The sequence below is a fragment of the Triturus cristatus genome, chromosome 7 (genome assembly GCF_964204655.1).
Source record: "Triturus cristatus chromosome 7, aTriCri1.1, whole genome shotgun sequence".
Taxonomy (NCBI): Eukaryota; Metazoa; Chordata; class Amphibia; order Caudata; family Salamandridae; genus Triturus; species Triturus cristatus.
The window spans coordinates 1,292,822,363-1,292,845,816 of record NC_140590.1 but is presented as its reverse complement, the minus strand read 5'-3'; the positions used below and the strand labels follow the sequence as shown (position 1 = coordinate 1,292,845,816).

The 23,454-nt window shown below is 48.6% G+C and overlaps 1 protein-coding gene across 9 annotated transcripts in view; it reads left to right on the top strand.

The window, feature by feature from the left end:
* The window catches only part of LOC146811923 (sulfotransferase 1C2-like), a 393,580-nt gene that overhangs the window by 292,701 nt on the left and 77,425 nt on the right, over positions 1-23,454 (top strand). For all 9 annotated transcript variants that reach the window (XM_085618884.1, XM_085618888.1, XM_085618887.1 and 6 more), the window contains 3 exons: positions 5,798-5,924; positions 20,958-21,052; positions 21,753-21,933. In XM_085618884.1, coding sequence (XP_085475010.1) covers positions 5,798-5,924; positions 20,958-21,052; positions 21,753-21,933 — 403 coding nt within the window. The remainder of the gene's footprint in view (positions 1-5,797; positions 5,925-20,957; positions 21,053-21,752; positions 21,934-23,454) is intronic.

The following is a 23,454-nucleotide window of genomic DNA, read 5'->3' as shown; positions in this document are numbered from 1 at the left end:
GGATCAAGAAAACTTGTCGGCGAACGCAGGGATTCAGGTAAGGCGATCGCGCGCGCGCGAGAATGTATCATTTTACAGCGCGAGCAAGAAACAAATTATCGCCAAGCTGCGGAAACCGGAATTTTTGACATTTTCGCGCTCTCCGCGGAACGCAAAAATGTCAAATTATCGCAATTTCCGCGAACGGAACGAAATTTTTGCCCAGGCCTATCCAGAATCCCTTCCAGATGTGGTATCGACTCTCTTCAATTCTAGGGTATATCTTAATTGTATGGCTAGATAGAAATTAATGATATTTAGTGTGCCCAGGTCCCCTTGGCCTAATCCGGGATAGTTGTGCTTCTTTGCTACTCATGGTTTCTCTTCTCCCCCCCCCCTCCCCCAGCCCTCCTAATAAAAGAGTTGAGAAGGAATTGGAGCTTTGATAACGTCTGGAGTGGGGGTTGCAGGGGGAGTGTCTGCATTACACATAGAATTTTGGGTAAATGGGTCATCTTTATTTAAGCCATTGTACCTGCCCAGGACAGATCTCTGTATTGCCTGGACTGCAGGTCTCTCCAATCTGTGGACAGGAGCACTGCATAGTTGCAATCAACTGTCTTCCCTCAGGAAGGGCATATTATGATCCCTAAATAGTGAGCATGGTCGGGACGCAGGTTAGTGGGTACAGACTTTTCAGATAGAAAGTCATCTGCACATAGTGTCAGTTTATGCTTGTGTCTAGATAGTCTTGAACTATCCTGTGGTTCTAGAGCCTCAAGAAGTGCCACTACCTTTCTCCTGAAACCACTTATCCTGAACAAAAAAAGAACTTGTCACCGAGCCTTCTCTGGCGCTGCACCAAAGATTTGGAATTCTCTTCCACCGGAAGTAAGCAGAATATCTTCAACGAAGGCTTTCAAATTGGAAGCAAAACGATTCCTTATAAACAAATTCTTACCCTAAGAGGGATACTATCACCTGCTTGGATGTTGATACCGCATTTATGTTATTCCTCCCATTCATATTGTAAAGCGCTCCGTTATCCCTCGGGATCTTGTTCGCGCTATATAAAACTTTATAAATAAATAAAATAAATCTAATGGTTATGCACAAGATCAAGGCACTGGACATACCCTCCTGGCCAGGGCCTCCATTTACTGGCCAAATAGGAATAAGGAGAGAAGGAACCCCTGTCTGGTGCCCCTGCCCACATGGAATGGCTCCAAAGAGATCTCATTCACTTTGGGTCTAGGATGGTAGTATTATACCCACAAAAGTTGATGGGAGGATGCTTGCAAGAAGTCTGCACTTGCAATTGCTCTGGTTGCATTCCAACCCATTGTTCTTTTGCCCACCATGCAATCACAGATTAGACCTAGCCATATGCAATTCAGTCTTGACTCTGCTCCAATAGGAACAGTCCATCCGAATTGCCAAGCCAGGCCCTCTCCAAAGTGGAACACAAGCAACCCAAGACCAGTTTCACCCTGATTGGGGCTCATAAGTCCTGTGTAGCTCAGTTCCTGTGGCACAGTGAGCCAAGAGACCCACATTTGGTCATACCCTTGGCGGGCTGTTCGTATTAGAGCAGGGTCAAGACTCATTTGCATATGGTAGGATATAATCTGAGGTGCATGGTGGGCAAAATACCAGTGGGTTGGAATGCTACCCCAAACGATTGCCAGTGGTTAGACTTATTTCATGTATTCTCCCATCACCTTTTGTATTTTTCTAGGATGGGAGTAGTCACTTGATATCCACTTCTGAAACCTATGACCGAGACTATATTTATCAAGTGTTGATTACAGGAAGGGCCAGTGAACGTAATCAAATGCTTTCTTTGTATTGATGGTGAGAAGGATGGCCTGCTGCTTGGAGTGGGAACATTTATCTATGATGTGTAAATTTCGTTTGGTGTTGTTACCACAATCCCTCTCCGGTATAAACTCGGAGGGATTAGATCCATCAGACTCTGTGTGTACGGTTTGAGGTGCCTGGGCAGGATGCCTTCAAACAACTTGGCTTTGATATTTAAAAGGGAAATGGGTCTGTATGAGGAGCAGTGCAGGGGTCTTTCTGGGGTTTGAGGATTACCGTGATGACAAACTCTATCACAATGTCTGTGTGTGTCTCTGTAACCCCAGAGGAGTTGTTGAGGCGAGGAAGTAGCTGGGCAAACAGAGGGCAAAAAGTCTTGTAGAATGTCAGTGTGAACTCGTCTGTGCCTTGTACTGTATTGGTTTGCATTTTAGCTGTGCCCAAAATCGCTGCTTCTATTTAGATGTCAGTCTCAAGTGTAGCTGCGTGGTGCAGTCTCAAGTGTAGCTGCGTGGTGGTATCTGAGCACCGTAGTGTGGGCTGCACATTGGTATGTTTCTATGACTGACTCATTGGTGTCCTGTGCTGAGTAAATATTACCATAAAAATGATTGAATGCTCTGGCAATGCCTTTGTTTGAAAGTATTTGTTCCCCTTGGGTGTTGACAATGGCTGCCACTCTATACTTATTTTGTTTGGCCAGCGAATTGCTTGCTAGTAAGCTCACGGCTCTATAGTACTGTTTTCTAATACAGAGGGCATTTCCCACTATCCCTATCTAAAACCTTAATCTGTTCTCTAGCTGTGGGGAGTTCTCTCCCGAGTTTGTGTGCCACTGTCTGCTTGTGAATGGCCTCTAGCTCCCTGACTCTCCTCTACAGCTCTTCCATCTTCTCCTTTCTGTCCCTGTTGCGTCTCACTGCCAAGACCACCACTTCCCGACAAGGTGGGTGAATGGGATGCCATTGTGTTTTATAAAATCTTGAAGCAATCACCTGATATCGTCTCACTGATGGTGTCATTTTAAAAAAGATTGCCATTCATTGTCCAGTTGTGGACACTGTGATGTGAACGGGGTGTTTTAATAATTAGTGTTATAGGGAGTGGTCCAAGAGAGCAGAAACCCCTATATCAGCCTGAGTGGTGATCGAACGGGTATAGGAGAACCTAGGAAATAGACATGTTTCTTGTACGTCTGCCCTACGGCAGAAAAGAAGGAGAAGTCCTTGGTGGTGGGGTTTCGGAGATGCCCGACGTCCACTAGCCCCACGTCAGACAGCCATTTAACTCTCTCTGAGGACAGAGTACCCATCTGGCCTACACGCTGGGCTGTTGCATCTAGCATCGGGTCCAAAACAATGTTAAAGTCTCCACCCACCTGAATATTTCTGTCCAGGGAGGTCATTAGCAGGAGGAGGGCCTCATGGAGAAACTTTTCCTGGGCGTCATTCGGTGCTTAAATATTAGTCAAAGTGAAGGTGTAATCAGTTATGGCGATTTTTAGGTATTGCATTCTATGGGGAGTCTCTGCTGGTTGGTTTAGTACGTTTCTCTGAAACTTAGCCAGTAATATAGCTACACCAGCTTTCTTACTGGGACCAGCGTAGAAGTACTGTCTAATAAACCACTTTGAGTTCATTAGGCAGCAGTCCTTCTTAAGAAGGTGTCTTGATGGGTGTATGTCACTATCTGAGTCATGGAGCCATGTCAGTAGGGCAAGTTGCTTGGCGGGGGCATTGGGGCTCCATACATTTAAGATTAATACCTTATGCATCAGCAGTCAAGGGTGCTGTTGTGATGCATTGGAGCTGTCCATGTTTGAAAGGTGCGGGTGTCCCTGTAGGTACCCTTGGGGGTCCACTGAGTGCATATGAATCTGATACTATTGCTCTGGACAGAGGGTTGAGGGGTAGGTGAAGATAGGGGTAGCTATAGAGAATGAAATAGCATGTAAACTGTCTCCAGAACTCCATGTAAGAGAAACCTGTGACGGTGGAGTGAAGGGAATGCCAGAAACCAAAGGAAGTCCAACCCAGTGCCAAGCCCTGTCATCTCCCTCCCGGTTAACGCTCAATAAATGCAGTGACACACGTCCAGGCACATTCCTGGACCAGTCATGGTCAAGTCCCAGGATGACCCATCATTGGGTTCAGTTTGTGTAATGGTGCTTCGCCTTTTGAAATCTCTCCGAATATTCCAGCTGGGGGCAAATCAGGATTCAGGCTCTACATCGGTACCCTGGTCTTCGGCAATTACAGCATTCTTCTCCACTATGACTCGACTTCTAGAGTCTAGACCTATTGGCTTTGCCCAGGCTTGTTACATGTTTATTTATATTCTGCTTCATACAATACTTTTTAATTTTAAGCTGGTGACAGATTTCTGGTCTTTCAGACCGTGCATGTAAGAAATGTACTACTAGCAATGATCATTTCCTAGTAGGCGTCCTCACTGCTGATGCTTAAAATTAAAAAAAAACTATTGATGGACAGAATGCAGAACAGTGTCATACATTCACCCCAGTATAGAGATCTGGGCCTAAATCCATCGTTTTTTTGCTCACCATGCCGTTCCAGTTTGGACCCAGCCATATGCAAATCAGTCTTGACCCTGCGCCCAATGGGAACAGTCCAGTCCGAACTGCCAGGCCAGGTCCTCCCTGGACTGGAAACAAGCATCCTAGGACCGGTTTCGGGGTTTCAACCCTCTTCAGCCAGGATAGCTTGATTCCAGTGGCATGGAGGGCACGGGACTCACGTCTGAGCATACCCGTCCCACTCGGGGTGACAAATGCAAAAAAAACAGTTGATGGACAGAATGCAGAACAATGTCCTACATTCACCCCAGTACAGAGATCTTGGCCTAAATCCGTCGTTTTTTTGCTCACCATGCCATTCCAAATTGTGTGTCTGTTGCTTAGAATTCGACATTTCTTTATTGCGGTAAGATTTTTTTTCCCATCGCTGACCAGCTGTTTTGTAACATCTGAAGAAGACGTCTGTGTGACATAGATAAAGAAGCATTGAATCGCCTTGCTTAAAATCTGAAGTTTATGGATTCTGAGGGTGATGTGAGAGACAAGAATGAAAGGATAGAAATACGGCGTGACGTGGAGGCTGTATGTCAGCCTACATCAGTCTTGTGTGTGATGTGGTTCGTATCCTCTAGGGGTCTCATTACGAGTGCTTTGGTGTGCAGTGCAATAGTTATCAAACATGTACAATCTGACAGTAAGGTGTGTGGATTTTTTCATGTGTGATAATTATAGCCCATTATAAGTTTTACCCACAAAATGGGACATTACATGAGGCATTTGGTGCTTATGGCACCAACATTTGCACGTCCCAGTATTTTCCAGGTATATTTGTACCGGTAACTTTCAGCAGATTTGACCTGATGAAATATAGTTGGGGGAAGGAGATTTTGACACACCCAGTATTTCTAATAATTCCGATAGGCGCAGTAACAGAAGTCACTGTAATGAATGTGGCCCTAAGTGGACCACATAGCTAGGAAAAAGCAAGAAAGATTACTTTTTCAGCATTAGGAAAGCAATCCAGAGGCAAAGTGCTATTTTTACTGACACGTATCTCCTCTACTCTGTGTCCCATAAGTTCAGCGGAACAGAAGGCGGCCATTCCTCATTGCGCGGGTCCAACTTTTGTAAACAGATGGCCCAATGGATCTTCAACCCCTAAGCCTCTAATTTGACAGAATTTCAAAGTGCACATGGGAGTTGCTGATTCTAACACCAATGATTTGGACACTGACAACCTTCCCGTGCCCCTCCCCCCTTTCCCCACGCACACATACACCCACACAACCCTCCCAGAAAGAGGCACAGCTCAACATCTTACATTGGGATTTGAAAAGAGACTTCCTGATCGAAACTACTTTTTTTGCAGTAAACGTTTATCACATATTTTCAAATTCTTAACTTCTTTTGACTCCTTTGCGCCTCTAATATTACCTGCTCTTCTTCTTCTCCTCTTTGTAGGTGATTTACGTCGCTCGAAATGCAAAGGACATCATGGTGTCTTACTACCACTTCCAGAAGATGAACAAAGGGCTGATGGAGCCAGGAACTTGGTCTGAATATTTTGACACCTTCCAGAATGGGAAAGGTGAGAGAGTGGAGAATGCAGGCTAACGAGTGAGGGAGAGTGGCGACAGGTGAAGGCAGGTGGTGGGTCCGATTTCACATCAATATTCATGCATGCACAAATAGTGGGTTTAGGGGGCAATGAGGACCATTGATGTGTTGCTGTGCATGAGTGGTCAAGAAACCCCTAATACAGGATGGCAAACTAAAGTATACAAACAAGTGATGGAGGGAATACTTGAACTATTCACAGACACTGTTAATTACTCGGGCCGTGTTCGACTTGGCATCTTTTGGCGTGTTTCCCCTGTCTTTTTGCTTTCTGACCGCCCAGTTTTGACTCTGTTTTTGCCGGTTTAGTGTCTCTGCGCTCTTTCTTCTCACTGCTGTTCAGTGTTAAAGTGCAAGTGCTCCTGTTGGAAATTGTTTTTTAAAAAAAATTATTTTTATTTTTATTTTCCACCAATACACAAACTACAAACATGTCACATTTGGTCACAGTCGTGCAAAGACAATTATACATGGTCCACATCATACAACACACCCCTCCTCCCCTCCATGGGCCAGGCAGAGCTGCGGTTTCCCAACCAGTATCCTCGCCAGCAGAGTCTTTCCCATGTCTCTCGTCTGCCTGAGAGACAGGCCCAAGGATCCCCTCGTAGGAGACACAATCTGGCCCAAAAGTTGTAATTGGCTAATCGGCTCCATTTTCCCCACACCTTACAGAACTTCTGCGGGCACCCTCTCACCTTGTAAGTAACTCTTTCTGCCGCCATGTACATGTCCATCCCTCTCTTCCATTCCCCCAGCTGGGGAGGCTGTGTCGCCCCCCCAGGCGCGGGCCACATCTCGTTTCGCTACCACCAGTGCCAGTTGTGCGAAGATAAGCTGAGGGCGACCCAAATCAACATCCCCTGATAAACCCAATAATACAAATTTGGGGTCTAGGGGTAATGTTTCGCCCAATACTTTACTCAGTTCTTCTAGGACGTGTACCCAGTATGTGTGGATGACTGGGCAGTCCAAGATAGTATGATAGATGTCCCCCTGTGGCTGTCTACATCTCAAGCAATGGGGTTCGCTGGCTCGACCCATACGAGGGCCCTATTGTAGTAATATTTTATATTGGATGAGTCGAAGGCAAGATTTAATTGCCACTTCTTTGTGGTGCATCAGGGCCGCCTCCCAATCCACTGTTTCCAATGAGCCCAGGTTCTGTTCCCACGTGTCCCTCAACTTCCCCAGTCTGTCAGGCATGTTATTGTTCAGGGTCCTGTATGTTAGGGAGCCTGCCTTATGGGGTATCTTCTCCTGCAGTAGGCGTCCCTCCAGCGGGGTATAGTCTGCTCCAGCGGGGCATAGTCCGGCAGGGGAGTGGAGAGCAAATCTTCGGCTGCCCAGGCATGCCTCAGCTGCGCATACTTAAAAATGTGGGTAGCGTGTAGGCTGAACTCCGCTGCTAGTGTCCTAAAAGTTTTGAGTTCTCGCTTAGCCACTACGTCGCCTGTATTGGAAATGCCGATGGCATCCCAAAGCCCCTAAGTTTATGTAGCTCCTTTAGCCAGGTGCAGTGCCAGAGCGGTGTCTGTTTTGTTGGTTTGTGAACCCAACCCATTACCTTGATCGCTCTGTCCCAGACCTCCAGCTTTACTTGTGTGGCCGGGAGTAGGCGACCCCTACCTCGTCCCCTGTACAGGAAGTGTAAACATGAACGCTGTGCCATGGTATCCCTCTCTAGCCTGTAGGTGGGGTGATCAGCCGCGGAGTGGATCCACTCATTCACCGGTGTCAGATGCTCCGCCCAATAGTAGGCCTCAATGTCTGGCAGGGATATACCTCCATATTATTGATTCCGCTGGAGCGTGCACAGGGCAATCCTCGCATGTTTCCTGAGCCACAGCAGAGAGCGCAGTTCCACGTCTATCACCCGGAATGTCTGCCTGGAGAGGGGGAAATACTCATTCTGGAGAGCATACAGGAAATGGGGCAGGGTGATCATTTTGAAAATCGCCGCCCGACCCAAAATCGTGAGGGGGAAAGCTTTCCAACTCTGTGCATCTGCTGCAAAATTTGTTATGACCCACTGAATATTGTTTTGATATGAAAGTTTTCTATCTGTGGTGAGGTAAATCCCCAGATACGTAAAGCCCGGCTGCGCTATCTGGAGGGCACCAGGGAGAGAGGGCCAAACCTCCCGAGCTTTCGGGCTATATACAACCGGCTTGTGCCAATTTATGGTATAGCTCGAAAAGGATCAATACCTGAATCAAAGGTTGGTCGCACTCTGCTCGTCACACCAGCAAGTTGCCCCAAGGAACTGTGGTCAATGTAGTGGCGACGGCGAGTACGCCTATGCCACGATGTATGTAGAAAAGTATGTGTCGCATTAGCCATCCCTGGACACGTGTTTCGAGGTAGTTGCCTCTCGTCAGCAGGGAGCAGGTCAGTGTAAAGGGGTGCCGCGTGGACTGCCAAAATGTAATTAAAACAGGTAAAGTACCTCTCATGGCGCGCAGGTGCAGGTCCAAGGCTCGTCAGCCCGTTGGCTCAAGGGAGACGTAATAAATTAATCAAAGGTTGGTCGCACTCTGCTCTTCACAGCAGCAAGTTGCCCCAAGGAACTGTGGTCAATGTAGTGGCGACGGCGAGTACGCCTATGCCACGATGTATGTAGAAAAGTATGTGTCGCATTAGCCATCCCTGGACACGTGTTTCGAGGTAGTTGCCTCTCGTCAGCAGGGAGCAGGTCAGTGTAAAGGGGTGCCGCGTGGACTGCCAAAATGTAATTAAAACAGGTAAAGTACCTCTCATGGCGCGCAGGTGCAGGTCCAAGGCTCGTCAGCCCGTTGGCTCAAGGGAGCCGTAATAAATGAATCAAAGGTTGGTCGCACTCTGCTCGTCACACCAGCAAGTTGCCCCAAGGAACTGTGGTCAATGTAGTGGCGACGGCGAGTACGCCTATGCCACGATGTATGTAGAAAAGTATGTGTCGCATTAGCCATCCCTGGACACGTGTTTCGAGGTAGTTGCCTCTCGTCAGCAGGGAGCAGGTCAGTGTAAAGGGGTGCCGCGTGGACTGCCAAAATGTAATTAAAACAGGTAAAGTACCTCTCATGGCGCGCAGGTGCAGGTCCAAGGCTCGTCAGCCCGTTGGCTCAAGGGAGCCGTAATAAATGAATCAAAGGTTGGTCGCACTCTGCTCGTCACACCAGCAAGTTGCCCCAAGGAACTGTGGTCAATGTAGTGGCGACGGCGAGTACGCCTATGCCACGATGTATGTAGAAAAGTATGTGTCGCATTAGCCATCCCTGGACACGTGTTTCGAGGTAGTTGCCTCTCGTCAGCAGGGAGCAGGTCAGTGTAAAGGGGTGCCGCGTGGACTGCCAAAATGTAATTAAAACAGGTAAAGTACCTCTCATGGCGCGCAGGTGCAGGTCCAAGGCTCGTCAGCCCGTTGGCTCAAGGGAGCCGTAATAAATGAATCAAAGGTTGGTCGCACTCTGCTCGTCACACCAGCAAGTTGCCCCAAGGAACTGTGGTCAATGTAGTGGCGACGGCGAGTACGCCTATGCCACGATGTATGTAGAAAAGTATGTGTCGCATTAGCCATCCCTGGACACGTGTTTCGAGGTAGTTGCCTCTCGTCAGCAGGGAGCAGGTCAGTGTAAAGGGGTGCCGCGTGGACTGCCAAAATGTAATTAAAACAGGTAAAGTACCTCTCATGGCGCGCAGGTGCAGGTCCAAGGCTCGTCAGCCTGTTGGCTCAAGGGAGCCGTAATAAATGAATCAAAGGTTGGTCGCACTCTGCTCGTCACACCAGCAAGTTGCCCCAAGGAACTGTGGTCAATGTAGTGGCGACGGCGAGTACGCCTATGCCACGATGTATGTAGAAAAGTATGTGTCGCATTAGCCATCCCTGGACACGTGTTTCGAGGTAGTTGCCTCTCGTCAGCAGGGAGCAGGTCAGTGTAAAGGGGTGCCGCGTGGACTGCCAAAATGTAATTAAAACAGGTAAAGTACCTCTCATGGCGCGCAGGTGCAGGTCCAAGGCTCGTCAGCCCGTTGGCTCAAGGGAGCCGTAATAAATGAATCAAAGGTTGGTCGCACTCTGCTCGTCACACCAGCAAGTTGCCCCAAGGAACTGTGGTCAATGTAGTGGCGACGGCGAGTACGCCTATGCCACTGACGAGCTCATGGTTACGCACCTGCGCGCTATGAGAGGTACTTTACCTGAGAACACTTATTTTAGCAGCCTACACAGCAACCCTACACACTCACCTACTCCCTGCTGACGAGAGGCAACTACCTCGAAACACGTGTCCAGGGATGGCTAACGATACACTTACTTGCACTCATGACTTGGGCAGAGGCGTACCCGCCGACGCTGACTTCAGGGACCACAATTCTTTGGGGTAACACGCTGGTAGGTAGAGCAGTGTGCGACCAATTGGACTTCTGTTAATATTAAGGATCAATACCTGTCCATGAGTTTGAACTAAGCAGGAATTGTGTCATCCGGTTGGGTAACATATAACAAGATATCATCTGCATATAGTGAGATCTTTTCTTCCCCCATGTCTGTCAGTGTAATTTGGAACCCCCGTATCTCCTGTTTCTGTCGGATTTCACACGTCACTATTTCTATTGGGAAGGCGAAGAGTAGGGGGGATAGCAGGCACCCCTGCCGGGTTCCCCATCGGATAGGAAAGTCATCAGACGGTAACCCATTCACTTTAACCCAGGCTCGGGGGTCTGTATAGAGGAGGCTGATCCATTGACGGAACTAGGGGCCAATCCCAAACTTAACTAGAGTAGCCTCTAAAAAGGGCCAGTGCACAGCATCAAATGCTTTTTCCGCATCTAAGGAGAGAAACATGTGGGGATCTTCACGATCCTGCACCTCCATGAGCCAATTGTGAGTTCTTCGCAAGTTTTGTCTGGTCGCCCTATCTAGTAGGAAGCCAGTCTGATCCTGATGCACCAAGGCCATAATGACTTGGCGAAGACGACGAGCCAATACCGTCGTCAGGAGTTTGACCTCTATATTGAGGAGGGAGATTGGGCGATACGAAGCGCAATCCGCAGGGGGTTTCCCCAGTTTAAAGAAAGGGATGATCATGGCTAATCTGAGATCCAAAGGTAGGATTCTGTCTTTAGCCGTGTCTCTGAATAATTCCAAGAGGTGCGCGGCCAAGAGGTCTGCTCCTTTCTTATAAAACTCCGCAGGGAGTCCGTTCGGACCTGGGGACTTTCCAGGGAGAAATTTAGCTATCGCGTCCTTGAGCTCGTCTACCGTAATGTCCGATTCTAGCCCCTCCCTCTCATCATCGTGCAGGTTCGGGGTCTGAATAGTGTCCATGTATGTTAATATCGCCGCCGGGGTACCCAGTACCCAGGCCTTATAAAAGTTCTGAAAGTAGGAAGCGAATGTCTGCACTATCTGTGCATCTCCCATCTGCATCTCCCCCTGCTGATCTACTACTCTTTCCACCCATCGGGCTTCCACTTCCTTGCGGCCAAGCCAGGCCATAAGCTTTCCAGACTTGTCTCCTACATCATATAACCTATGAAGGGTCGCCTGCACCTTCGTTTTAGCCTCCTCCGTAGCCATGGCCCTATATTGCTGCTGCGTGTCTGTCAGTTGTCGGAGGACCTGTGGGTCTCTGCCTGCGAGGTAGCCCTGTTCTAACGCCAGAATTTGAGTTTCCAGAGTGATTAGCTCCTCCTGCACCTTCTGCTTTTCCCATGCATTTCGATTCTGGGCCCTGTCCTGGAGCACCGTCTTGTAGGCCTTCCATAATATAACGCCCGACTGTACTGATCACTGATTTCCTGCAAAATAAACTTTCGTGTCTGCCCGAAGTCCCTGCAAGACGTCCTTGTTCTGCAGGTCCCAGGCCGATAGCCTACAATTTCCCTGTCCCACCGGGACCTCCCCCCTCCCTTAACCAGCAGGGGTGAGTGGTCAGAAATTCCACGGGCTAGATACTCCGCCTCATAGATAGTGCCGGAAATCTCCCGTGGGAGAACGACGTAATCCAGTCGGGAGTGAACCCTGTGCGCCCCAGAATAGTACAGGTACTGTTGTGTGTCTGGAAGCAGTCGCCACCACACGTCCACCAAGCCAAGGGTATCTGCCAGTCTAGCCAACTGAGTGGTCGGGGATGGGTCAGCACAGTCACCTGATCGGTCCTTGGGAATAGACATTACATCATTAAAATCGCCCCCTATAATGTGTAGTGTACCAGGTGTCTCCAGTAGGATATCAGTCACCCCATGAAGAGTCCTTGCCGGTAGCCTCGGGGGGGGGGGCATAAACCGACACAATAGTAACCCTCCGCCTCCCCCATGTGCCTGTCACTCCCACTTATGTTCCCTGAGGATCTATCCATGTGCGCGTTACCTTATAGGGAGGGGACTTTTTAATCAGAATGGCTACTCCCTGAGATCCAGAGGTGTACCCCGCATGTGCTAGAGCTACGTAGGCCCCCCTCACCAGGAACCCACACCTGGTGCCCTTAAGGTGGGTCTCCTGTAGCAGGACCACATCCGCTCGAACCCGCTTTATGTATGCAGACGCTACCCTCTCTTAATTTTATCTCCCAGACCGTTCACGTTCCAGGTAAGTACAGCACAGGGGCTAATCTCCTGCCCATTCCCAAGGTACCTATGATCAACTTTTGGACCCATGAGCATGTACGGTCGTGTTATGCCCCAAACAGGGGAGGTAGGCAGTTGTGCACGCTGTTGTGTATATTTGACTGTTGTGCGAAGAAAAACAACAAATTAAAATAAACCAAACAATGAGAACTGTTGCAAAACCCCCATTCCCAACACCCCTCCCCACCTCCCTCCTCCCCGGTGTCGCATCCTCCGCAATTCGCTCGAGGATGAGCCTTAGGGTGGTGGAGGTCTGTTGCCCTCCTGAACCCAACTTAAGGCACAAGTTCCAACTCTTATAGCTACTTGTGGCGTTCCCCAAGTTCTCTGAAGAGATCCTCCGCTAGCTGTGAAGTGCCAGGGAGGAGAAGTCTCTGCGTCAAAAGAGAAAGGAGGAAACTATTCAGCTAAAGAGAAAGGCCAGAAAAATAAGAAAATAATAGAAGAGAAGGGGCGCAATGAGCCCAAGTCTGAAGCCACTCCAGGTCTCTCGCCTGCAATACGGTCCGGTTCTTCTTACCCTCCACAGGTTTCAACAGGAGGAGCAGCAAGGGAAATGGGGGGTGAGCCTCCAACATGGATACTCCAGGGTTTCAGTCTGTTTCCACGGTCAACCTCGAAGGCCCCTGTTCACGAATGCGAGTCCGGTGGTTCCCCTGGGAGGCCAGAGCGTCCGGTGCTGCGTCTTGTTCCATTGCCACTATTTCGGCCACCAATGGGTGTAGAGAGCGTCCCTCGTCATCCTCCTCTCCGGAGGTGGTATCTCTGTTGTCAGCCTCTGTGTCTGGGTCAGGAGGAACGGAAAGACGGAGAGAGCAGGAGCCCGCCGAGAGGCGAGAATCCAGTGAGCGGCCACTGTGCCTCCGGGGTCTGCCTGTGTCTCTTGGTGCATAAGGGGTTGCATCCTGAAGTCGGTCTTTGCGGGCCTGTCGTGGTCGTAATCTTTCTGTGCGGGCCCGGGATCGTCTGGCTCCTCCCACTGATGACGACGTGGTGGTATTTCCGGCCGGTCCAGTGTAGGACGTTCTTCTAGCGAATGCCACGCCTCCTCCTGTGTCTGGAAGAAATGGGATCTGCCCATAAACATCACTTTCAGCTTCGCTGGGAAGAGTAACATGTATTGTATCTTATGCTCACGCAGTTTTGCCTTCACAGAGTCAAAGGTGCGGCGCTGTTTCTGCACCTCTCTACTGTAATCAGGGAAGATCATTATACGTGTGTTTTCATGCCGGATCTCCCCAAGCTTCCTAGCTTCCCTAAGGATCAGGTCTCTGTCCAGAAAGTTTAAGAAGCGAGCTATGACAGGCCTTGGCTGTGCTGCTACGGGTGGTCGGGCCATCAGCGCCCTGTGGGCTCTTTCTATAACAAAGCATGTAGAAAATGTGTCAGTCGGAAAGATGAGCAGGAGCCAAGAATGGAGGAACTCTGGCATGTTCGTTCCCTCAATTCCCTCTCTAAAACCCACAAAGCGGAGGTTATTGCGACGTGCCCTGTTTTCCCCATCGTCCACACGCCACTGTAGGTCTTTGTGTGATGATTGCAAGTCCGCCATGCCTTTAAGTAGATCTTGCAATGTGTCTTCTGCCTCTCCCACCCTAGTCTCCGTCTCTATGACCCTAGCGGCCAAGTTCCGTAGATCTTGCCTCAGGAGCGTCACCTCCGAGCCCACAGCACCTATTTTCCCCTCAAGCACCGCCCTGGAGGAGTGGATTGCCTGGAGGAGAGTGTCTGTATCCGTGCGGACGGCCACTCGTTCTTCCGGAGGGGGGTAATGACCTTAGTGTAACGGTCCATCTTACCCTGTCGCAGGGATTTTGGGTCTCTGTCTTTACCCATGTTCAGTAATGTTGAGCAGGGGGGGCGTCAAGGCGACTCTTATGAATGAAATACCTCCACCAGGGTCCTCTGCTTGCCCCCTTGTAATGTCTGCCTTTCTGATGTGCCTTACGGGGCCAGGCGGTCTTGTGTCCAGTCCTTTTGGCCGGTCCTGGCCTGAATAATAATGGCCTCAGCGGGACGCCTTCCCTTTGTCGGCGGGGGGTACTCTGCATATATCTCCTGCTTCTCCCTGGACTCCCAGACTCACCGTCCAGAAATTGCCAGTAGCACAGGTGACCCTCAGACCAATCCTCCACACTAGCAGCCAGCGCCCCAGAGTCCTCACTGCGGGACGTGCTTTATATGTGGCCAGCCTGTCTCCAAGCTCCACTCACGATCACTCCTGGCCCTGCTCTCACCGCCCCACTGTCTGCTCGCAGTCCTCGACCACCAGATGGGCCAGCGCTTCCCCCCTGCGTGTCTCTCACCTGCGGCAGGAGCGGCAAGTCTGGCCAGATCAGCGTCAGGTGCGCCGCCTAAAAGGTGTCCAATTGTCAGCCCTGGTGGCTATCGATGTCCGCCTCTGGGGGGCGGTGGTGCGGAGATCGACGTACCTCCCGAAACAACCCCTAATCTGTACCAGCTCCCAGGCCCTCCTGCACCGACTCTCGGGGCACCCGCTCCTGTTGTAAATTGTTGTTATGGCCTGGTGTTTCCATGATTGAATGATTTAATTTACTAGTCAGTACCTAGTACAGTGCACCGTGTGTGCCCAGGGCCTGTAAATCAAATGCCGCTGGTGGGCTTGCAGCACTGATTGTGCCACCCACACAAGCAGCCTATAAATGTAATTCTGGCCTGCCATTGCAGAGCATGTGTGCAGTCTGGTACTGCCATGTCGACTTGGCAAGTGTACCCACTTGCCAGGCCCTAACCTTCCCTTTTCTTACATATCAGTTACCCCTAAGGTAGGCCCAGGTACCCCTGTGGGCCGGGTGCAGTGTATGTGAAAGGTAAGACATGCACTGATGTGTGTGGCATGTCCTGATAGTGAATAACTGCCAAATTTGTTTTTCACTATTGCAAGGCTACCTGTTCCCATAGGACAGAATGAGGAGTTTGTTTATAACATCGTCTAAACATAACTACCCCTGAGAACACGGTGGGAAAATAATATTTAGTACACCTGAACTCAGGATCTAAATATGCATCTTTTAGTAAAGGTAATGTTTACATTCGGTGTTTCAAAATACCACTTTTAGAAAGTAGGTATTTTCTTGCTTAGCCATCCAGTATGCCTCTGCTGGGTTTGTGGATTGATTGTCTGGCTTTGGGATGACAGGGGCTGGAGAGGAGCTGTGGCTCCAGAGAGTCTAGATAGGTCATGGATGGGTAGAATAGACCTGGGCTGCATTTAGAGTAGGGGGAGGAGATTTCCTTTCACCTGAATGGGCCTGGTCTGCCTCTGACAATGTTGTCTCCACTTCCTGCTAGGAAGCTGAACCAAAGAGGACAGGACTGGTTCTGTCTGGGCACAGACACTCTCTGCCTCCAGAGAACAAAGGATTTTGTGGTATAAATATTGGGGCCCAGAACTTTAGAACTCTTTTGGACCAAGAAGACTGCCAAGAAGAAGAGCTGGAGAAGCTGTGAGGAGGAACTACCACTTTGCTGAGTGCTTTGCTTTGTTGGCCTGCAGTGGCTGCTTCTGTCTTGGGCAGTGAAAGGACTGGACTGAACTTTCTGCACCTTCTTTATTGAGTATCTCCAAGGGCCTGAAATACAACTTGCCTCCTGTTCTGAAGTCTCAGGGACTGCAAAGACTTCACCAACCTCTGGGTACTGCTTCTGGAACCACTGTTTCAGCTGCCACAGAGAGGGGAAATGCAATCGACTCAGTCGCTGGCTCTGTGTCCTGACTGCACTACAAACCGCACCGTCCGCAACTCACAATGCAACCCTGGTCTCACCGATGACGACTGCCGCCCCCACCACCGAGCTGCTGCTTGCACCGTGACCTGTGGGCACCGCACTCTGCACCGCCTCGCTTCACTTTGCCATCCTGGTCTCACTGATGCAGCCGCTGCTGCTGACTTCGACACCCGTGACTGCATCGTGGGTGGGGGCACCGCTCGTAAGTTTCACAACACACCGCCTCGTCCAACACAGCTGTCAGGGCCGACCGACACCAGCTCCTGCTAACCGGCTCTATTCCCTGCACCGCAACTTGCCAGCACTGCATCGAGCACCGTCTCGCCCTGCACCGTAAGCCGTAGTCTCACCGACACCGTCTGGACAGTTGTCACCGAGCCGCTGCCTGCATCGAGAGGACACCGCACCCTGCACCGCTTCCATTTTGCAATGCAACCGGTACGGTTGCCACGACCGGCTTGCACCACCATCTCAGCCGCAACGAGAAAGGGACTGTTACCGTGTCTGTTCACGCTTTCGCTGCCACATACCGATGCGGTTGGCTAGAACTGTTAAATTCAGTTGTTTTCAGCATCCCGGTAGCCCTGGATGAAGCTACTGACTCGTACGAACTGTGTTTTTCAAGTATTCTTGCAAAGTTTACCTTTTTAAGTACTGTATTGAGAATTGTTATCGTTTTGGTCTTGTTTTAAGTATATAAAAGGTTGGATATTTTTCTAAAATTGGTGTTGGGTCCTTTTGTAAGTGTTTTCACTGTATTACTGTTGGTTATGTGCAAATGCACAATACACACTGCCTCTAAGATAAGCCTGACTGCTCGTGCCAAGCTACCAAGGGGGTAAGCAGGGGTTCTTTTAGGAGTGTAACTCCCTTACCTTGACTAGGAAGAAGGGTCCCTACTTAGACAAAGGTGTAAACCCTTGCCAACTAGAGACCCCCATTTCTAACAGGCCGCATCCCAGTCCATTGTTATTTTGCATACCATGCCTGCCCAGTTTGGACCCAGCTATATGCAAATCAGTATTGACCTGCTCCAAATGGAACAGTCCAAGCCATGTCCTCCCTGAACCGGAACACAAGCAACCTATGACCGGATTCACTCTAGTTATAGACTGAACAGCTGGGTACAGCTTGATTCCAATAGCACAGTGTGCAAGAGACCCATGTCTGGGCATACCCATCCCACTTAGGGCAAGGTGTCAATATTCCTTTGTATTCTGTAGCCAGAGGATTTTAAAGGTATCATTTACTCACTAAACTACAGCTACTTTTCTCCGGTCCAGGGAGTCATCCGCAAAAGGCCCCACATCAATATATGGGCAGCAAACATTGCTTGAGGTCTTGCTCTATTACATCCTCACTCTTTTGCCGACTCGCCCTGATCTTCTGACCAGTCTCTTTGGCCCTCCTTCCAGTTCTGCTCTAAAGCAGTCCCCAACTGCCAGGCCCACACCAGGCACTGAAGTCTGATACCAGCCTCACCTCTCACAATCATCCATACTTGCCCACATTATCGCTGAGCCCATCAAGACAGTGAAGCAACTCAACCCTTCAATCACTTCATGGACATCTGCCATGCCAGGTGTGGTACTGCTCTCAAAGCCCACTGGAAGGATACTCTAGAAGTCTAACCTCGCCCCCTACCAGACACCTCTCAACCCAGCTGCCACCTGATGAATCTACTATGGGCCATTAGCCAATTCTGACAGCAGCCACAAGCCTTCCATGTCCCCAGTCCACATCTGTAGCTGAGCATTAACGCTTAATTTACTAAATCCTAATACTCATGACGTTGTGCTGTTCAAAAGGCAACAGCTTTCCCAGGTCAACAGTCAACGTAACACGGGGAAGCAGGAAGTGTTCTCAGGCACTATGACACCTTACTTAAAATGCTACAAAAAATGCTTCACCTCCATCTGCTATTGTTATGATTAGTAATTGGCTCCTGCATGGCCACAATCTGATATTAGTCTGCAACGCAGTGCTTTTAGGTAGTCTGGGATGTGACTTTATTCTAACGTTTTGCTCGCAGACCAGAGCTTCAGTTTTGGGGAGGTGTGTGTTCTGCCGAGTGAGTATGTCAGTTTTAATTATTATTTTTTTGTGGGGGAAGTCAGAGGGCTGTTTCAAATTGCTTCAATATTTCCTCATTAGATATGTATTAAGTAGCTGATGGTCGGAAGTGCTTTTGGATGACCTAGTAGACAGTTAATTACATTTTTGAGCTATCATGGGTGTAATTTCAGAATTGTATCTTAATATGAGCTGTTGTAAGGCAGTGATGTGTGGCACGTCCTTATTGGCTGTATGCACTGTTTCTAAAGCAAGAGCGCGTGCACCTATTCCACGCTGTACTCGTGTGGCACTGCCTAGTGTGATCTATTGTTGGTGCTTTTATTTATCATGCATGATGCTGCAAGCTCATTGATACCTAGCTGTGTTGAATATTTGAGCTCTGTTGGATGGGTGTGCGGCATACTCTCTAATCTATTGTGCTGAAGGTTTGTGTATTTTTGCTCGAGGGGACCACAGTGCCACCTAGCTATGTGGTGTTTCTGCACTGCTTGATGTTTGAGAGGCATTGTGTCTAGCATTTGCTTTTGGACGGCAGAGTTCAGTGTGAATTTACTGTTGCACGCCAGTTTCTGCTAAAACAGGTAGGCATTTACATTGCATCAATGTGGTCAGGCAAGCCCTGTGTGTGTTTATACAAAAAGAAGACAATAATCAAAGGTCCAGCAGGCGCAGTGCAGCCCGTCCTTGAGGGACCCGCCCACCCCACCTTTTTGCAGACATGAAGAGTGCCTCCCATGCTGAGCAAAGGTCAGCCTGACAGACACTCTTGATGTTCAGGTCAGTCAGGCAGCTGTACACCTGGCTGCTTGAGTTGAACTTTGCGGGCCTAAAGATTTAAAAGCAATATGGACGTGACCTTTGCAACCCAGCAAAGCACATAGAGGTCATTCCCCCCGTGATGAGTGGACGTGACACAGATGGATTTGGACCTGGGTGCTTCAGTTTTAAGTCCTGAGGTGCCCACGACTGACTGTCCATCAGTGATGCTCGTCACAGAGTGGGATGGGGTCAGCAAACTCATTGACCCCATCCCACTCAGGGACCTCTGCTTCGTCTCATTGGAAGACCCATAACAAGGTCAGCCAATGAGAGGAGGCGGTAGTCCCAATCATCCAGGAACCACCAAGGCTTCCCAATCACCACCCGTAATCGTAGCTGCAGCCCGGTATGTTTTTCGTTTTTCATGTTTGGTGCATGCGTGTGTGTATGTATGAAAGCGTGTGTATTTGTGCTGGCTTGCTGTGAATGGGTGTGTGTATGTGCTTGTGAATGGGTGTGTGCACGCTTGTGGATGTATGGGTGTGAGTGAGAGTGCATGTAGATAGGCGAGAGTATGTGTGTGCATGTGAGGCCTGACCAGCCCCCTGCTTGCGCAAATTACCAGCTGCCACTGAGGTCCAGTAATCCATATGGAAACTGTGCAAGGCAGGGATAGTGCCAAAAGAGAGAAATCACACCAAATGAGCCAAATTGCATGCTAGGACACCAATCAGATTTACATCACAATGTTCCTTGTTTCCTTTGGATAAAATATCAATATGGAGTGAGCACAACTCTGTGTAATATTTCTCTTACGAAAACAAACGTAGCATCTAGCATCCTGCCCTATACTGACAGGAACCTAATCCAGCACACTGTATTTCTTCACTTCTGCATTTCACTGGCTCTCGCCAATGCAGTCACAGAGGACCATGTCCCTTCTTGGGCATTTGTGAATGATCATCTATTCAGCTTTACATATACCTGTACCATGACTAAGTACATGAAAATGCCTCCTCAGGTATCCTGTAGGCTCCACGCCTTGCTACAGACGGGAGAATGCACATTTCTCTTTAGCAGTCCCTGGGCACTTTTATGTCCTGGATCCTCTCATCCACTCAACTAGCAAGCAGATCTTGGCACTGTCTTCCTTCTGAACTGCAGACTGCAAATAAAGCCTTCACTATCCAGGCTCAATGCACAATTGTTAGAGTGAAACGTGCTGCAGCCTTTTATTCTTCTGGACTGCATCTTCTTGTTTCTACCACTGCCAGGTGAGGTGGAACATCTTAATCTGACTCCAGTTACAGATGGTGTAGTAAATCTCTCCTCGGGTTCAAAGCAATACCAATGTCATATAACATGGACGACAACATAGTTAGGTGCATAAACAGATACAATTTTCAGCTTCCCAGTTACAGGAACAACATACCTAGGTACCAAGTAACATATCCCAACAGGAGCTCTGTTCTGCAATTTAGCCCCTTCAACAGTACACTATCATGCGCGAAACCCTCACAGTGCATTCATTCCATGCATTCCGTTGCAAAGGGATACACCTCTCCACACAGCTCAGACACACTGCACACAAAGAACACTAGAACCCGACTGTCCAAGCAGGACAATTGCGCTCTTTATTCTCTGTATTGTTTTTTATATGATGGCGGTGCTCAAGTGTTCTGATAGCGGGTTCCCAATTTCTGCATCCAGGCATGATATGAATAGGTCCCTCAACTACAGAGAAAGGGCTATAATCAAGGTCACTACAACTGAAAATTTTTATTTTGTTTTCCACTGCTGTGTGTTCCAGTGCCATGGGGCTCCTGGTATGACCATGTCAAGGGCTGGTGGGAAGCGAAGGACTCACGACGGATTCTATACATCTTCTATGAGGATTTGAAGAAGGTGAGGGCTTATTGCTATTGCGGGGGGGGGTGAGTGTGGGGCACTACTTCTGGTATATGGTATGACATTACTGCAAAAGTGAGAATTTCATGGTAATGAAAGAACTGAGGTTCAGGCGCTACGGCAGGAGCAGAGGGCATGACTGCAGGTTAGGAAGAGATGCTAATGAAAGAGTGGACAATTTCACTTTCATGAAAGAGGTGAGGTGCAACATTACAAAGGTGAGAGACTGCATTGCTGCCGAAAGGCAAGGGCACGATGCAGTTGTGATTCTATTTGAGTTGTAAGGGCACAAATTCAATTACACAAAGGTGTCGGTGTGCAGGAAGAGAGACTGTGACCCTAATAAATCAAACAGGGTGTGACCCAACTCAAGGTGAGGGTATTTCATAATGCAACTGGAAATGGGTGGTGCCATCAGTCCAGTAAGTGGGGTATTACACCACTGCAAATGTGGGCGTGGCATTTTTGCTGGAATCGGGGCATTGTGCAAGACAAGGCTAACAGTGCAACACTACTGCTGACTGTGAGACAACATTTCTTGTTGGTGGCCTCAGATACAGAGCACTGTTTATTGCTGCTTCAGATCACATAGTCATCCATCGAGAAGTACTTGCCTTGCCTTAAAACAGGTCACCAGCCTGAGCTTCCTCCAGCAGTGCCCTGTTTCCACTGATTCCACCCCATGTCTCCTTTCCAGGACCCAAGACGTGAAATCGTGAAGGTGGCGCAGTTCATGGGTCTAGAGTTAAGTGAAGAGCTTTTGGAGAAGATCATCCTGCACACGACCTTCCAGGCAATGAAGGAGAATCCCATGGCCAACTACACCACGCTGCCCTCTTTCATATTGGACCATTCTGTGTCGCCCTTCATGAGAAAAGGTACAAGGGGCTCATAGGGATCCTTCCTTATTCTATGGCAGATATTGATTACCGAAAAAAGTGTGCCCTCAGTGGCAGGATTAAACATCTATACTAAGGGAAGAGAGGCTGTCTGAAAATTTGTAAACTCCCAGACACCTCCCACCACCACATTGAACCCATAGTCAGAGGGAAGTTGTAAAGTCAACTGAAACTTGTTCTTTGGACCTGAAAAGACAGGCTTGTGAAGCAAAATGATCAGTGCATGTTGACCATTGTGAACTGGGCGTAGTGTCTCACACAAACAAGACACAGGGCCTGATTCACAAACGGCCTCCGCACTGGTGGAGGAGGGCCCACAGTCATAGGGGAGGCCCGCAGTAGTGGGAGAGTCTCTGTTCTCGGGTGATTTCTCCGCAATGAGAATTCTCATTGTGGAGATCCAGCTCGAGTGCAGAGACTCCACCATGACTGCGGGGACGCTGCCACGAGTGAGGATGAATCAGGTCTAAAGTGATTAAACTTAGATATAGCTGGTGACTTTTTGGTTAAAATGCTAGCAAATTACATGTTGGTTCAAATGTTGCCACAGGAATTCATTTTTTAAATGTGCGCCTATTTCTTTGTTTTATCATTCTCACTTATTGAATTAACAATAATTTAATGACGAATGTCTGATCAGCTACTCCTTTTATGTTTAAGCGGGAAGTAGGCTAGGCTTGTGTATTTTTAGCTGTGGTTGAATTTTGTGATGTGATTTTAACATAGCACTCTCATCAGTCACCCAGTGTTCCTGCCACTAGGAGGAAGAATATAAGGCAGAAAAGCCTTGTATGTCCTCAGCTGCTCTCGCCAGTATCCTTCCTGAATCTCCTTCTAGACCTGTGGAGAGGGAATGGCATGTGTAGATGTCCGTTAACCGTTAGTCCGGGATGCTTACATCTCACAGCTTATTTCTCTGCCATTACAACTATGCAGAATCCATTATTTTGTATCTTCTCACCCCTGTCTAGGCAGAAAGAAATGTGAGACTGATTCTGCTATATTTGGGCTAAATTAAACATTTCTCTATGTGATCCATGTAGAAATGGTGCTTTTTGTGTTTTGCATTCAGTCACTTCAGTCTTCTAAAACGATCTTTTTCAACTAACCAGGGTTAAAACAGATTGAATTCCTTTCCACTAGTCACTGCAAGCTTATACAGACAGACAGATAAGACTTCTTTTATGTATTACATCATGTAAAGTGGTTTAAGGCTTCACACTGTCCAGTGTAGTGCTACTGCGATGGTACTGGAAACCGAAGTAAGATGGACCTGCAAATAGCAGCTTCCAGTAGATTGAGAAGCTAAACTTGTCATTGCAGTAGACTTGCAATGAAGAAGCAAATCAAGAAAGTATGCAATAGATCAGTGCTCTCCAAACATTTTAGAACAACAACCCAATTTTTAGAACCACACAATTTTGTGACCCACCCTGCTTTAATACAAATAATGTGGGAGTGATTTTTTAATGTAATTACAGCAATTGTTTGTAAATGTCA